The sequence below is a fragment of the Naumovozyma dairenensis genome, chromosome 11, assembly GCF_000227115.2.
Source record: "Naumovozyma dairenensis CBS 421 chromosome 11, complete genome".
Classification (NCBI taxonomy): Eukaryota; Fungi; Ascomycota; class Saccharomycetes; order Saccharomycetales; family Saccharomycetaceae; genus Naumovozyma; species Naumovozyma dairenensis.
This window is the reverse complement of record NC_016489.1, coordinates 1-18,197: the sequence shown is the minus strand read 5'-3', so window position 1 is coordinate 18,197 and position 18,197 is coordinate 1. Positions and strand designations below refer to the sequence as shown.

At 36.2% G+C, this 18,197-nt stretch overlaps 3 protein-coding genes across 3 annotated transcripts; 2 read left to right on the top strand and 1 right to left on the bottom strand.

Annotated features, from left to right (window-relative positions):
* Positions 1-2,399: 2,399 nt before the first annotated feature.
* Positions 2,400-3,368, bottom strand: NDAI0K00130 (uncharacterized protein; the record flags this gene model as incomplete). The annotated part of the gene is made up of 1 exon (XM_003672397.1): positions 2,400-3,368. The coding sequence occupies one exon, from the start codon at positions 3,366-3,368 to the stop codon at positions 2,400-2,402; it is 969 nt and encodes a 322-aa protein (XP_003672445.1).
* Positions 3,369-6,400: 3,032 nt separating this feature from the next.
* Positions 6,401-10,804, top strand: NDAI0K00110 (uncharacterized protein; the record flags this gene model as incomplete). Its single annotated transcript, XM_003672396.1, has 1 exon — positions 6,401-10,804. The coding sequence occupies one exon, from the start codon at positions 6,401-6,403 to the stop codon at positions 10,802-10,804; it is 4,404 nt and encodes a 1,467-aa protein (XP_003672444.1).
* Positions 10,805-12,827: 2,023 nt separating this feature from the next.
* NDAI0K00100 (uncharacterized protein) lies at positions 12,828-17,543 on the top strand (the record flags this gene model as incomplete). Its single annotated transcript, XM_003672395.1, has 1 exon — positions 12,828-17,543. The coding sequence occupies one exon, from the start codon at positions 12,828-12,830 to the stop codon at positions 17,541-17,543; it is 4,716 nt and encodes a 1,571-aa protein (XP_003672443.1).
* Between the last annotated feature and the right edge of the window lie 654 nt (positions 17,544-18,197).

Sequence of the window (18,197 nt, the reverse complement as noted above, 5' to 3'; positions counted from 1 at the left end):
CGCTGATTTGCTGGTATTTCTTAGTATTTCCCTTTGCCGTCCTTTCATTAGACAGATAACTGTGCCACCCTTATGGTTCAAATTGACAATCCGGTTAATTCTTTCTACTTCATATCGTAATTTATACGTTAAGAAAAGATCATTTTTGAGAGTGATATAATTACGAACTGTTCCCACACAAAGAATATTGGTAAATTCGTCTCCTAAGTGGTATTATCTTCATGTCGATACATTGTGGGAAAGACATGGGATGCTTTCATCTCTATGGAACCCTCTATAGAAACTGTATATAGCATACAGAAACTAACATTATCAACATAAAATATCGGAACAGAGAGTTTTACATAATATTCTAGCAGGAATAGGCAATTCTTCTACTACGGCAACCAGTTGTTATTAGGTAGAGGTCGGTGGACCCAACCATACTTAATAGAATAGTTAGTAGATATATGATGTTTGGGTATTATACTGCGTAGTGTATTATTCAAGAATGTACCTAATAATTACATTATTTTTATCCTGGAAATAGTTAGTCTAACATTTGGTAAAGTGCCGCTTAGTTACGATCACAAGAATATTGAGATAATTGATTTAAAAATGAGTAATATCGACGAGACAATGGAAGAATTATCTGATTCACAAGTAATCATGACTCAGAATGAGGATTTGATATGTTAGAAGATGTTGAAGACATTAACACATCAGCCGAGGGAGACAAACCATCTGTTCATAAAGGTAAGTCTGCTGTGGGTGTTGCTGCGTTTTTAAACAATAGTCAGATTTCTCAAGCTGATAAAGATATTTTTATTGCATGATTGGAAACCAGAGGTTCTCCAATGAAATCGACAAATGGAGTTCCCAAGCAAAAAACCATTTCGGATATCAGATACTCTCTTAAGAATTTTGATTCTTTCGATGGGGAAGGTGAAAACAAAGTTACCATGGACACTGGGCTCGGAGGCTTCTATATAAAATCGGGAAGGTCGAGATTCTAGGTGCATATGCTGTTGATTTGTTAGGTGACCTCTTAACAGGTTCTGCAGCAAACTGGTTCTTCGATAACATCGAGAGAATCCCAAATCATGAAACTAAGGACTTCCATTTCTTTGTAGATTTGATTGTAGATAAATAAAAATGGAAATATTACGCCAATGAGAAGGTGGAACGCATCAAGAATCAAACTCCCGAAGATGTGTCAAGTTCGAACAGTTTGTTTCAGATTTAGGTCATGGTTACTTCACTGACGATGCTGCAAAGTGTTCGTTTATATCATCTCTTCCAGAAAATTTAAAGCTTTACGCTAAATTGAATACATCTATTTCAGCTGACGCAGCTTATAATTGGGCAATTCCTCTTTTACAGGATAGAAGGATTGAGAAGAGATCTCGATATGACAATACTCATCGAACCAAGAAGAAGATACAGGTGAACAAGGTTAACAAGAAGTGTTGTCATTGTAGTAAATCGGGCATGATGACAGCACTTGTTAGACTCTTCATCCTAAAAACGAATCCAAACAGGTTTAGTGGTAAAGTTAACCAAGAAGGTGTAGCCTATGATATATCTATTGCTCAGGGCTAGACCATCAAGTAAAGCTCTGTACCTTTAGCACTTTATCCGCAAACGAAATAGTTGTAAGACAGGGTCTTATTCAAAACATGTTCTTATATAAGACGTAATATCAAAGAAGTTAAAAGACAATCGAAACCATCTATGAAGCTTTAAAGAGCAGTGACTGGTCATAAAGCACCAAAAATACAGCGAAAACCCGCTTAACTATGTAAAAACAGGAGGAAATACGTAAAGTACAAAAATGTGTTATCTTCTCTATAATGTCCCCTATATACTATTATAGAAGTACTTAATGAATATCCACTCGACCAGTAGTGACAACTTCGTGAAAGGTTTCTTCAATAAATTTGAAGAAACCTTTTTTTTGGTAGGCATTTGACGAGAATAGAAATTGTATCAGGAACAAGACAATGCTCAATCCGATATATTCTAATATCATTGAGGAATAGCAGCTAATTTAATTGAATTATATAGGATCCTGTACTATAGTTGAAAGGCAGTGTATGTCTTATCTCCTAATGAGAAATGTAATTCGAACTTCTTAGTAAAAATCTTGGAAAATAAATATCACTTTTACCTAAGCTCTAAAACACGTTATCTGGTTGCTTTCTAAACAGACCTACGAAACTAGTGGAAGGTTGGAAAATATTGAGAGTTTTTTTGAAGGTACACCTTGAAAAAAGATGAATAATCACAGTCTTTTACACAATCTCCGTCATTAGAGAAATTCATAAATTGTTACTGCTCTAGAGAAGTGGTAGTGGTAGGTTCATTAACACTGATCATGTAATAACTTTTGCTGCATTTATAGTTTCATCATATAAGGGTTAGACTTGAGACTCGAAGGGATTAGACTCCTCTAGATATACACTCTCAGAATAGGCATGATTTGTATCCTCAAGTAGTTCAGAAAATGTGGAGTAGTTCAATTTATCACCCAACATGTATTTCATTTTCAGCATAAAGTATGCTTGATAAGTCTGACGTTCCTCTTCTGTGACGTCTTCAGAATGATTCACTTCGATATATTCTTCCTTGGAATCGCTCCCATGCATGGAAGGGATGACATATATTTCATACGGTGGATCGAAAAACACATTCAAGACGTTAGTCATTGTTGGTTTATAACCACGCCGGACTGCTCGAATTCTGTAAACAATCAACAAATCCCTGTATATTATTGCATCCTCCTTAGAAAACCCATAAAATATAGCTTGAAGTGGAATGCTGGAATATTGAGAGGGCGGTAAAAATAACATCTTAGTTGGTTTGCCGAGAGTCCTAGATAACTTACAGCATTCCTTATAACAATAGCCCTCATACTGAACATTTGTAAGAAGATGTATACTTTGGAGTAAGCCCCAGAAGTCTACAGCAGAAAAATGATATTTAGTTTTAATTAATTCTTTACCTGCTTCTTCGATATCACAAGAATAGAAACCTTCTTCCTTAAAAAGGTTTGGACCTAATACAAGTAGAGTGGAAGTATCACCTTTTAACATCTGTTTGTGGAACGGAGTCTCTAACATAGTATTAGGGAAACTACGTCCTTTATCAGTAAAGAAATATTTCATGATACACTCTTTGAAAATCCAACTTGACGACACTCGGTTATCCAGAGCAAAAGTAGTAGGTTCATCTAAAATCCAACTTTCTTGTTTTACGGAGTATGTGTTTGTAGACGGTGTGCTGCTATTAGAGAAACAGTTTGATAGGAACCCCCAAATTTTATTCTCTATTCTTGACTCCGGAAATGGTTTCCTTAACTTTAAGCCGTTGATAAAGGCAAATTCCATGTAAAAACTCTTCGTTTGTTTTTGTTCCTGTGTCAGCTTCTGATTGGGACATATATCAGCTTGAAAAAATCTTATTAATGGTGCTAGTTATGGATGCCAACCTCGGTTCTGTTCCATTGTTGATGGTAGACGACGTCCATGTGATGAAAGTTTTATCTATCTATGTTAAATTTTGGAACCTCATCGTTCATCTGCTGTGAGAATAGAAAAACGCGGAAGATTGTGAATATCCGCGTAAGGCGCTGCGCTTCAACGGCAAAAGGAACAAGGAATCGCTGTATACAGTACTATACTATAGAATGCAGTCTATAGTATTCCTGAGAAAATATAGGTCAAATACCATTATCTGATATGCCATATCTATCAACCTTGATCAGATTGCCCTATTGGATTTTGATATCATAACTACCACCCTCAATTCCGCTTGCATCGCCAACAAATAGCCACTTGTGTATCACATTCCACTTTACGGTGTCCAGAAATCACACAACCAACGTACCTTCTATGTCAATAATTGCTCACGTTTATTCCTCTATTTATACATTCACTTTGATTCTTGATACCGACTTATTTCTGATAGCTTCCCCTTCCTATTGCGAAGCTTTTGATCTTAACGAAATTAATCAAAAATCAGAATGATAAATACCACACATATTAATTCGTAGCAGACATAAAGAAAAAATTGTTCTTCTTCATACTTCTTATTCTCGATTTCTTATTGAAGAAGTAATAAGACAATACAAAAGAAAAGAAGGAACTGAAATTTTTCATATTTGGAGGGCTATCAGTAGAAAAGAACAACCAGAACTTCGATAATGGTAACCCATTACCTTACTCTCCAATGAGTTCTCAAGTTACTCAAAATGATTACTCCTAGTTGACCACCCAGAAGACGTTTTAGCAAAAAAGCCCATTTCACGAGATGCAGACATCCAGGAGTATCAGAGATCATTCTTGCTGAGTGTCAGAAATATGAAATATAGAAGCAGAGCTACATAACAAACTATTAAAACAATAACAATAATAACCAAGTTATTACATTCGTGGTAAATGGTTTTATAAGGGAATTTCAACTTGAAGAATATATGAGATAAGACTCTTTATAACATTATTCGGTTACACTATTCTGTCCTTTGTATGAAATATATATAAGTACAGACAATTATTAGAAGTACCTTATAATAGAAACCCTAAAACAATATATCCGCGGACAAAAATGCCGTAGAATCTATTCCTTATGCTGATTTGAGCCCATCTCAGAGGCCTGAGACTGTTACACGACCCCTGTAAAATAGACTTACTTCATAATCAATAAGTTGGGTAAAAAATTTAATCTAAGTACATGTATTCCGCACCCTACAAACCGATTTTTCAAAAACAAAGTGACCTAAATGCCACTTCTGAAACTCATTTAACCAGCATACAGCTCTTGTTTCTTTTCCTGAATGCAACACAAACTTTAATTAAATTCTTAATGCTACTACTTTTTGTGAGAAACTATCAGTTGAAAATTAAATAAGCTCTTGTGATACTTTCTTCCAAGGTAAGGTAAGCCCCAATGCACCTAACGTAATAGCGTCTGAGCAAAAACCGAGCAAATCGTTAGTTGACGTGACAATTGGTACAGAAAACATTTGGTAAATTATTAAAATTCCATGATAAAAAGCCCTAAGTAACTCTTTCTTGAATACCATATTTAGCTACTTGTTGGTTTTACTATAGTATGTAAGTAAATATCAGGAGCAAGTTCCATATATGAAGACATGTTAAATGATCGGGAGATTTTATTCAAGGATGACTTATAGACAATCAAAAGTAAAGAAGTATTTCTTTAATCAATGTTTCGTTTCGTGAATTGTAAAATTATTCAATATTTATTATTAATTCACTTAAATTAATATTTACATTTACAGAAATAATAATTGATAAATTATAATATTTTGACAGCCAGTTATTATATTTACGTATTATAATAAACAAAGTTAAGGTGTCAGTTTTTGGATAAGAAATAAATATTATTTTCACCTCATATGTAGTCTATCCAGCGAGCAACGATGTTAGTTGCTCGCTGTTGATGACCCTACAGGATCTTATCCATCCTTTTTAAATATAACTGCAACCAGGGCGAATGACAGACACTGAAACATTTAGTTTTAGATTTTTAAAGTTAGTGCTGATATTAAACATATTGGTAAATTAAAATAGCGATTGATGTAGAATATTGGTGTTTTAGTTGCTGTTATGTTGTGCTTAGCTATGCATATCGCCAGTCAGGAGCAGTTGTGAAGACCAATTATCGGTACATAACTTATGGTGGATAATTCCAAAAGTAAACAAAACTTACCAAAATACACGTTAAAAGCGATAATATTTGAGGACCTACAGAGCCCATTTGTTTTAATTTTCTGTTTTTACCGCGAGTTTAGCCAGCAGGAGTCCAAAAAAACAAAACAAAGAGGAAAGAAGCAAGATGGTAAATCTACGTACATTTATGAAGTGATAAACACCATAGACACCAGTATGTACTCCGGGGGATTTCTTGGTTAAATTATTTAGGTTCAAAATTCTTGAAGGTGTAGTGCCTTGTTTTTGTTAGCGCGTGAATGTGCACTGCATGGGCGGTGACGGTCTACTACACTGCGCGCCTTTCTGAGAAAAATGACGGTCGACTGCATTTCCAGCCGGTCAACTGCAGAGATTGACGGTCGACTACATTGCCTTGACGGTCGACTACAATTTTTGAAGGTCAACTGCATGGCAATGAAGGTCTACTACACCATAAATGTATGGGTGCCACATATTGGAAATATCTTGTCACAATCAAAGCTGTTATACGTATATCGTTTGTTTACCCTTCTGTATAGTATTTACGTGTACTTCCTTTCCAGCATGTTTCCGTGTTTCCCAAACATACAACCCTCTGTAATATTTCGTGTGTACTTGTTTGTTTGCTTAAATAAAGATCAGCCTACATTACCTCTCATAATCCTCTTTACCATCACAAGAGAACCCAAACAACTAATGGTTTAGAAATGATTACTATATCTGAAACAGTCGCTGTTATAGATGGCTATGTTATTCTGACTTCCAAAGATGAACATGGTGTCGAAACCAAGACTATCAAACAACTCACCGAAAAGACAAGGTACTTCTCTTTCGTCGAAAGAACAAAACAATCCAATCAAAAATTGGTGGACCTCGATGAATTCCAAACCGCTTACTCCAATTCCAGTCTTATCCCTGTTGCATCGCAGGAATTGTTTGAATACTGTACTACCTACGAAAGGGAATTTTACACCACAGATGATGGGTTCGCAATCATTAACGCTAGGACCTCCAAAAAGTACCGTCAACGTGGACAATCATTCACTGTCATTCCTGTCCATTTCAAGAAGAAAGCTACCAAATATTTATATTATCGAGATGCAAGTACTTCCCTCACTGGTGGCCTCGATTTCTCTGTTGAAAGAAGCATTATTCACTCTAGAGACTCTTCATTTTTTGAACAAGAAATGAACGTAGGTGAAATCAAGTTCTCAAATACAGATTTGAATATCTTAAAGAATTATCACCAAGTTCAACCACAATTTGTTGAATCTGTCTACGAGATATTTATTAAAATTTACGCATCTGTTAGAGAAAACTATCACCGCCGTCCATACATCCATTCGTTCGTTAATGGTGGCTTCGGTGAAGTGTTCCCCAAGGATCTACAAATACCTACCATCCAGAAGTATGCTTCCTTAGGTGCAGCATTTATTTACTTGATCGAAGTATTCCCTCAATTGTCGTTTGCTGAAGGTTTCACCGCTGAGGTAGAAATTGCGCCTCCCAAATCCATTGCATCCATGGCTGATTGGTTTACTACAAGATTATTACCAGGTTCCAACTCCTCTATGTGGGTATTATTGTTCAGAATATCTTGTTATAACTGGACGGATGGTTCTGTGGCCTATCCTGACGTACATACTTTAAATACTTATCGTCAACTTGTGGACTCCATTAGGGCTTTGGCCACTTATTCTGTTTTGTATAGATATCTCAATAACGGAGTCATTCCTGGTGATTCAAAGGCTGACGAAATCTTCTTTAATCATGTCAGTGAATCTTGGAATTGGACCAAAACTATGTATCAAAGGTTGACCACTGCCTACATGGATTACAATAAGTTTAACGTCAAGGTGTGCCAACCGGATGCCGTTTTGATCTCTGGTAAGAGATTCTCCAGAACGTACATCCAAGAATTTTATACCAACATGACTGCCAGGTTTGATGGCAACATTGATAAATTAAAACATTACTTCCTCAAGCTCTGGTCCGTGAAACATATTGCCGACACCCTTTTAAATTCCGGAGCAAACTCCAATTTTTGTGAAAGTAGAGCTGCTCCCAAGGATTCATTGTTTCTTTTATTTACAGAAAAACAATTGTCTTTGCAAATGCCACAAACTGTTCCAGAAGTTACACTCGACACCGACGTTGTGACACAAATTGTATCAGATATGGGTGTGTGTGTAATGTGGATGATATACGTTTCTGCTACTGGTCCTTATCGTTTTCCTGACATGGTTATTTTGAAATACGCTGGTAACAACAGAAACTTATTTATCGATCCAGAAACCAGATGTTTGGAAATCATCACTTCATATTCCAAGACAAGACGTGAGGAATACTTGTGCAAGACGTTGGATAAACAAACGTCTGACTATTTGTTTTATTATATTTTTGTTGCAAGGGCTGTATTGAAACACTCCATGGGTGAGAACTATGATGGTATGAGCAAGGATTTATTCCAAGATACTAATACAGTGGCGGAACAGTATTTGTTAAGAAATTATCTGTCAAGATCTGTTGGTAATGGTGAATCGGAGGAAGACTGGGATCCGGTTAGATACTCAAAGATTGTGTTAAACTCCTTTGTATTTGTTGATTGCGTGTCACATTCGTTGATGAATTATAGCAAGTTTGCTGCGTTTATGAAACTGTACCCTGCATCAATTAGTGGAACCTCCAGGCTCTCCTTCAGAGAGATGAGGCACGGGATGATCAAGCTTATTAGGGAATACGTTAAAGTAGAGGGTGAGAGTTTCGAAGTGATGAACATGAAGGAGAGGTTGGCTGGTCATTCTGCGGCTACAGGTCAATCTGTGTATGCCAATGATGTTGAAACTGGTACTGGGTCGGATGCGTCGTTGGAGGAGAAATACGCTTCCTTAATCAATAGTGCCTGGCAGAATTGGTTGGGGCTTGGTTATGGCAAAGAAAAAGAAGAAGGTGAGTCTGCTGTAGCTAAGAATGCATGTGTCAAGAAATACTTTTCATCAAATGGGTCTATCAAAGATTTGTTTGTTGCCGGTAAGAAGTTGTATGGTAAGGAATTTCAATTCAGAGAAGGTCAATTTGATGTTGCTGTGGAAATTTATTTATCAGGCACTCAGATCATCCCTATCCAAGCTCTTCCAGGTTTTGGGAAAACTGCTCTGTTTCAGATTCCTTTGGTTGCACTATCTTATGGTGAACAAAAGACTGTTTCATTTGTGTTTGTCCCTTATGTTTGTTTGCTATCGAATATGAAGCTCAGACTATCTTCATGTGGTATCAACTGTGGTATTCTCAAGGATCTGTTTGTTAATGGTCCAGCTGTTGAAGAGAAGAATTTGTTTTGTGATGTTTACGTTGGCACCTTTAACGATTTAGGTTCTGAGAATTTTGTCCGGTTGGTCAATAATTGGTACAATATATATCAAGAGTGTATTCTAGGTATGATTGTCATTGATGAGTTTCACAACTTAGAGACTGAACAATCGTACCGTGGACAATCTTTTAGATTGATTCCTGAGATTAACTTTAATCTTGCTTGGAAGGTGGTGGTGATGACAGGTACTGCTGGTGAAAAGGGTATGGTCAAACCTATGAAATTTATTGGTTATGACAAGGAGATGTGTACGTCGATGGTGTCCAATAAGAACAGAATCTTGTACTTTGATTTGGTTAATCAAATTCCTCTCAAGAATATTGTGAAGAAGTTCCAAGTTTTTGAAAGATCTACTGTGGCAGAGACTGAGGTGGAAAAGTTGGTAGATAGATTCATGGAGTATGATACCAAGTCCAAGGTGATTATTGTTTGCAAGGAGAAGGTTACTGTTGAGAAGTTGTATTTCAGGCAAGATTCTGAATGGGTTCATGGGGATTTACCATCTGAAGAGAAGATTAAGAAATCAAGAAGATTTATTGAGGATGAGAAATGCAGAATAATGATAGGGACGAAGTTGGTGTCAGAGGGTATTGATATCAAAGCAGTCAAGTTGGTGATAATGCTTGATTACCTTCCATCAATTGGGGAGTATATCCAGACGGCAGGTAGGTTGCGTGAAGGTGGGGTATGTCTTTCCTATTGGACCAAGAGAAGTGTTCAGACAAGTTCAGTGAGACCAGATGTTTGCATTATTAAACAGGTATCCAAATTTTATGATCTGAATTACGACGGTCATGATTTATGTTGTGGTCATCATCATAATATCCCAGAAGATGTTGCTAATATGTATCATTATTTGAATGGTGATGGTCGTCCAAGAGTTGTGGAAGTGGGTGCTAGTATTGGTGATTCTGAACATGTTGGTAATGTTCATTCATTTTCTTCTGCTAATGAGTCTTCTGTGTTTGAGGATTTGGGTCCAGATATGGATCAATCTGATAATTTTATTACTTCTAATGATAGTAGTTTTCCAGGTTTAAGTAATGAGGTAGATATGCCTGATAATTTGGAAAATAGTAGTCGTGGATTGGTGAATGAGGATAGTATAAATGATGATAATAATAATAATAGTGATGAAATATTGCCTACCCCAAGAATTGTCCTTTTACCGTTTGATCATGGTCCTAATAAAAGAAGAAGAATAATATCCATGAAAGACGAGATTAATGGTCTTTTTGGTTCTGCTAAGAATGTATTTGAATTTATTGGAATTCCATCCAAACTCTGTTCACAATTATTTTTTTATGGTTTGAATGAAAGTTGTTTGGATTTCCCCTTGTCTGTTGTTGAGAATCCTTGTCCTGATTGTCTTGGTGCTAAAGATGGTGGATGTGTCTGCTGGGAACTTGGTCCTGCTAAGGTGAGAAGATTTGGGTTTGAGTTTATTTTGTTGTTGAAAATGATCATGTCAGAAAAAGAATTTGATGGTGTGAGGAAGCATTGCCTCGATAGGGGCCTCCATGCTGTCATGTTGAAATATGGTCGTTCGAAATCTATTTTACTTGATAAATTCAAGACTAGTGTTCTAGCCAAATTTTGTGAAATTATTGTTAGCAAACCTAAGTTACCGGTGCCTGGTGAGTTGTTTAGCAATGATATGGTCATGACAAGGTGTTATAATATGATGTGGGAGGACACGTTTTTGCACATTACGCATTTCCTCCTGTTTTTACATAGTTAAGCTTGTTTTCATGTAATTCCTACTAGGCGCGCTTAAGGTGTGTTTTTTGAAAATTGTAATTCCTCCTTGTCCGCCATGTAATTCCTTCTAGAACCCAGACATCCCGAAAAAATCTTGACAGTTTAGTTTTTCGCGGTATGGGTGTTACACTGTTAGCGCCTCACCAAAGCGGCTTTTTCTTGCACTATCTTCGCGGATTGTAATTCCTACTTGTTACAATTGTAATTCCTACTTGTGACAATTGTAATTCCTACTTGCCACCTATGGGATTCGAACAGACATCAAATGGTAAATCCTACTTGCCACCCATGGGATTCGAACAGGTAACAATTATGTGGACACAATGATCTTATCGGAAGTCTGATGAAAGTTCGATCGTAAGTATTTTCCAAAGTTATAGTGGTTACCTATCAATATTATTACATTGTCATGATCAGAATTTATCGCAGAGTAACATAGTTGGAAAGGAGATCTGTATAGCTAATATTGAAGAATTGAAAGAGAGTTTCTGGAATTCCCGGTTTTTGTTTAATATAGGTTACCAATATATAACAATTTCGTTAAACAAGTATATTTAAGATATATAATATAATTAATAATCAAAAATAAACAAATTTTGGACATTTCTGATATATATCTTGTAGTTTATTCTTAAACATGTAATCATGATATTTAAAATGTATATAGTTGTAGATTGTACATTATTATAAACCTATAAAAACATATTTCCCCTTACTAGGTATGAAGTTATGATGATTAGTAGATGACCCCTTGTTGTGGCTGTATCCCTGCAAATAATAATAGTTTACTAATGTTTTATTATTTTAAAATACAGTTTTAATGGCATATTACCACATAGTATAGTATCATTTAATATAATAGAATGGTTCACAAAATATTAATTTTTCAAAATTTCTCAGAATTACCAACACCAATAACTCGACCAATATTAGTCGTAGTTTCGAAGTAATAGATTTAATATGCTTGTTTGTATTGGTATTCCATTATAGAATAATATGGTCCATCGATAATGTTTGATTGTTAATATATTAGTTGTTCAAAATTAAATTATCAACATTTCACCATTATTGGTCATAACATGGTCCATGTGGATGGTAGTTCAGAAGTTAAGGTCTCATTATGTTGTCTATAATTATGCTCATCTTTTGGTATAATACAGTTTATCCATCATCCCTGGTTTGTCAGATATCGTCGGTCAAAGTGTCAGTTTTTGCCACACACCAATTATGACCATAACCATGTCAATATTGGTGCTAGTTGGGAAGTTAAAGCCAGTATATGATGTATTAATTGGGTATTGTCTTGTATTAAAATATAGTTTGTTCCTGGTCCATGGTTGGTCATATATTAAATTTTCCATTTTTATGTCACACCAAAAACGACAGATGGCTGTGGAAGTTGCAAACAAAGAGCTGGGATTGTAGGAACTACTTCATTTTGTAGGGAATATAGACTAGTATCACGATGGAGAGTACCAGTTTCTGAATGTTTGATTTCGTCCAGTAGTTCTTGGTCGTAAATAATAGGGGCTAACAAAAAGTGCCGATTACTCCGAATTACTGCACACGCAGTTTTCAACTTGGAGATTCCACAACTATATTTTCTGAATGCCCGTGATTTACTCTCTCTAACGAGCCTTTAATATATTTGGAGTGTCTGTTATTGAGCATTTTCGTTTTTCATAGTGCAGTATAGTGCCAGTTTGTAAGTCCGTCAATTTTCATTATCACAAAAAGTTATCAGTATATACGGATAGCCCGGTTCGAGTAGACCAGATTTCCTTGTATTAATCTTTCATTTGCTTTTATTTTGTTTGTTTTGTCTCTGTCTGTAGTTGTTCATACGTGTTCTTTATGTTTGTATGTGTTCACGTTAAAATTTTTAGTTTTTCAACAACGAAAATTAGCAAATTTTATAAGACGCAACACAAAGAAGATGTAAAGAACACTTATTTACACAACGCAAACAGAAGTACCTTTCAATATAAAGACACCAAGGAATCATGTCAGACTTGAATAGCCAAAGTATTAATGTTTCTGATCGCATCAGTATTGTTGATGGCTTCTTTGTTATGGTTGAAACCAGTGAAAACAATGTTACCAAGAAAGTTATTAAGAATTATGAAACCTCAACCTGGAAGTTAACTAACAAAGAAATCACCATGGTATCAAACTATAAAGATCGCCTATTTGATATCACTAGCTATCATACTGAATATCCAAACTCAGAATTGATTCCACATAACAGCCATTTGTTGTTTGAAAATTGTACCACTATTGAAAAAAAGTTCTATCCTACTAACGAAGGCTTTAAATCAGTGAATTCAAGAACTTCCAAAAAAGACATCTCCGAATCTCAAACCTACTCAGTCATTCCTATTCGCCTTAAAGGATTACCTAATAAATACCTGTATTATAAAAATGATACTGATAATATCCAATCTTTCCTGAACGTCACTATATCCAGAGATATTATTCAATCAAGAGACTCCAGTTTCTTTGAACAAGAAATGTGTGTAGGAGAAATTAAGTTTAATGAAGCTGACTTACAATTATTACGGTCTTTCCATGCTTACAAAATTGAAATGGAAAATTTATCTTCAGGAGCCTTTTCTGCGTGGTACCCCGAAGTAAGAAGATTATACCATCGTAGAAACATCCACCATTCCTATGTTAACCCCACCTCAGGAGAAGCGTTTCCAAGGAGTTATAAGAAAGAAACAAGAGAGAAGTATGCTAGATTAGTTGCACCATTTTTATTCCTAGCCAAAATTGTAGATAGATTGTCATTTGCTACAACCGTTGCAATTCCCGAATATGTTATTGAAGATGCCAATTCCGTTAGTAGCTGGTTATATGCAGTTCACTCCGACAGTGATTATTCGGCTTTGTGGATCCTCATGATGAGAGTTTGTTGTTTCAATTGGACTAGTTTGACTTCTGAAATTCCTGTTGTTCATAAAATCAATGCGTATCGTGAATTTTTTGATGGTGTTAAAGCCTTTGCCACTTACGGTATCTTAGTTCGTGTCACCACTTCTTTGGACACTAATGCCGACGATATGTTCTTCAACAGAAACGTAAGTGAATCTTGGAACTGGACTTCAAATATTTATCATAGAGTTGTCCAAGCTTACCAAGATTACAAGAAATTCAACACCAAAGTAGTTCCTCCAGATGCTGTTCTGATCTCTTCCAAGAAGTTTTCGAAAGCTTACATCCAAGTCTTTTATAATGATGTAAAGAACTGTTTTGAAAAAAACCTTAACGATATTAGGGAGTTTTACGACAACTTGCTGCCAGTATCTGCGGCTGCTGACTGCGTATTGAACTCTCGCCATGCTATCATGAACGAAAATAGAAATGTTCCCAAAGTTTCGATGTTATTGTTATTCCCTTCATTTATTTTACAAAGAATCTGTCCTTCATTGAAACCAACATGTGCACCTGATAAGGAATCCATCATCAAGAAGATTACCGAAATGGGTGTGTGTATCATGTGGATGGTGTACTTTTCTGCTGGTGGGCCATATCGTTTTCCTGAAATGCTGGTACTTAAGTATGCTGGTAATCAACGTAATCTTTTTGTCGATCCAGTATCAAGATGTATTGAAATAATTACCCAATATTCTAAAAGTGGAGATGGTAAAAGAAGTTATAAAGTATTGGACAAGATGACATCAGACTATATGTTTTACTATGTTGTGGTTCTTCGTCTCATCCTACGTTCCCAACTTGGTGCTGATTTTGATGGTATGAATTGTGATTTATTTGGTGAATTAGATGATGACGACAGTGAAGATATTAGAGAGATAGATGTTGCCAGGCCAGCTGATGGTCTTGAAATGTCATCATTAGAGTTCACAGACAATATACTCCAATCCTTTCTATTTGTGGACCCTGCTGCAGGTACTCTTATCAATTATAGACAATTCGCCGCTTTTCTCAAAATATATCCGTCCAAAGTTGATTCCCATATGAGGTTAGGTTTTCGTGAGATGCGTCATGGTATGGTTTCTCTGTTGAGGAATTATGTAGAAGCTGATGGTGAAGATGTTACCACCATGGCCACAAAGGAAAATCTGGCAGGTCATTCTGCTGCTACAGGAACGTCTGTTTATGGTGTTGACCACTCACGGGCTGCTGCTGGTATGACTACTGTTGAAATTATCTTTGCAATTAAGGTTATAGCTGCTTGGCATGCATGGTTAGGTTTTGGTTATGGAAAGGATGAGTTGGTAGAAGCAGAAGGTTTAACCAACGGTCAGAAAAGAGGTTTTCCTTTAACTAGATCCCTTAGAGATCTGTATCGTAGTGGGGAGAAGGTGTACGGTAAAGATTTCAAGTTCCGTGAAGGTCAATCTGATTGTGCTATGGAAATATACGCTTCTGAAACCCATCTATTTCCCATCCAAGCTCTTCCAGGGTATGGTAAAACTGCCTTAATTCAACTCCCTTTGGTTGCTGTTGCTCAACAACATAGCCATGTCATATCCTTTGTTTTTGTTCCATATGTTGCTCTTGAGACCAATATGAGGTTGAGATTGTCTACTGGTGGTTTAACTTATGGTGCTGTTAAGAGTTTATTTGCTAATGGTCCTGCTGTTGCCGAAGGGGATTTCAGGTGTAATGTGTATGTCGGTACTTTCAGCGACCTGGCATCAGATAATTTTATCACCATGATGAATGACTGGTACACATTATATCAGAATATTCTCTTAGGTATGGTTGTAATTGACGAGTTTCATAATCTTGTCACTGAACAATCCTACCGTGGCTCCACGTTTAAATCTATCCCTGATATAAATTTTTCATTATCTTGGAAACTAATTTGTATGACGGGAACAGCAGGTAAAAACCTAATGAAAGAAGGGTTGCGCTTCATTGGCGTTGGTGATTCTTTAACTACGAACATTACTGGGTCTGGGGTTTTCTATTATAATTATGTCACCTCAGTTCCGTTGGTTAATGTCGTCAAAACTTTTGATTATTTTGATGACCACGATGCTATTGTTCAAAAGGTTAAATATGTTGTTACCAAATTTCTAACCTATGCTGACGATACTAAAGTAATTATCGTTTGCAGGGAGAAATCAACCGTAGAGTTATTAGGTGCCGTTACTTTTTGTGATTCAATTTGGGTCCATGGGGATTTGCCTACCGAAGTTAAGTTAAAAAAACTACAGGACTTCATTCAGGATTCTTCAAAACGAATTCTGATTGGCACAAAATTGGTCTCAGAAAGTATTGACATACCTGAGGTGAAAATGGTACTTATTGTTGATTATTTGCCTTCTGTTGGAGAATATATTCAAACTGCTGGGAGATTACGTCAAGGTGGGTTGTGTTATACGTATTGGACCAGGAGAAGTGTATGTGAAGATGACAAGCAACAAGTTGATCCCCAGAAGTGCATCACCAACCAAGTTTCCAAATTTTATGGTCTAGCCAATATCGGCCATCAATTATGTTGTGGTAATGATGTTAATATTACCCAAGAACTGAAAAATATGGCTGACTACACCTTAAATGTGGAAACGACTACCAATGAGGAGAATGATGGAGGAATTGAAACCATTGAAGTGGAACCAACCATGGCCAATACCATCGAACCAGCGAATATTGAACTAACCATTAACACTTTGCATCCGCAAGTACCAAGAGGAGGGGAGTTGCAACTGGCACCCAAAAGAAGAAGAATGAATACAACAAAAGATATACTACAAAGTTTGTTTGGAAATTGTACTAATGTTTTTGATTTTTCGGGACTGCCACAAGAGGCTATCAAATACTTACATTTTTATGGGGTAGGAGAAAGCTACTTTGATTTTCCTTTGAAAAGTGCAGCTCAAACTTGCTACAAGTGCCTTGGTGAAAAAGTGGAAGGATGTGTTTGCTGGAAAGATAGTCAAATTAGTATCCGCAAAATCGGTCTTGAAGTGTTGCTGTTGTATAAGTCGGTTTTACCAGGTGGATCGTTTGATGGAGTGAAGAGGAATATTTTAGATGGTGGGTTACACAGGGTTTTGATACAATTTGTCACAAATAAGGTAAGTATGAAAAAATTAGTGGAAGCTAAATTGTCCAAATTCTATACCGCAATGATTGGTTTCCGAAGGTTACGCTACCCAGAAAGAGTGTTCAAACATGACGGACAGATGACCAGCACATACAACATAATGTGGGAATCATTACTCAATCGTAAGTTAGATATAATCTCTTTCTTTTCTACAAAGAGGAGTACGCTAACATTGCCTGAGTTATGGTCCATTGTGTCAGAGTCGTCATTTGATGAGAGGATTGTAGCTCTAAGAAGAGTTGGGAGTAGCAGGTACGGGAGGTACGCTTTTGTTATTCAACATGGCGGTAGGATTGACTATTTATTGGATGCTATAGGTTTCGATTATCTTGAATTTATGGTAGGTTATGACCAAAACAAAGATTTCAATTCCAGGAAGGAATATATTGGTAGGAATTTACCTAAAAAGGCTCCGTCCGTGAAAGTAGAACAGAAACTATATATCATGATGCAATTTGCTATCTTTCACAATGAAGAGTTTAGAGCATTAGTTTACAGAGTATTCCCAGACTTACCCACCGTTGGTTTTTTTAGTCATTGGTTACAGCTCCAAAAGTTGAAGGTGACATTTCCTCATGACCAAAGTAGGCCGTTATATCAAGTTATTGGTGCAATGTATTGGAAATGGTCCAATTTTTAACATGTTTTTAGAAATAGATGTATATAATAGAAAAAAATCTTTAATTATAACTCTTATTTTCAGTTATTAAATAATTATTTATAAGCTGATCAACAGCGACAAAGTTGATGAAACTTAGATGTTATTACGTTATTGTCCAAAGTGTCAATTTTCGGTATATTTCAAAAATGACTATAACTGTATCAATATCATTGCTAGTTTCGAATTTAAGATTTGGTTATGCTTTATTAATTGGTTTTTGTCTTATGTTATACGATAGTTCATGTCTAGGTAATGGTTCTTCACATATTGAATTTTGTAATTTGATGTTACAACTAAATGAACACATGACCGTGGAAGTTCCAAATAAAGACCTTTGATTATAGCAACTACTTCATTTTGTAGGGAATATTGGCTAGTCTGATGGCATAGGGTATCAGTTCTTGAATGTTTGTTTTTGTTGATTAGTACTTGATGCTACGTTGGGCTTACAATAGCTGGGAAATACTTTGACTTACTAAAAATGCGGTATTCAACTTGGAGATTCCACAACTATATTTCCTGAATGCCCGTGATTTACTCTCTCTAATGAGCCTTTAATATATTTGGAGTGTCTGTTATTGAGCATTTTCGTTTTTCATAGTGCAGTATAGTGCCTGTTCGTAAGTCCGTCAA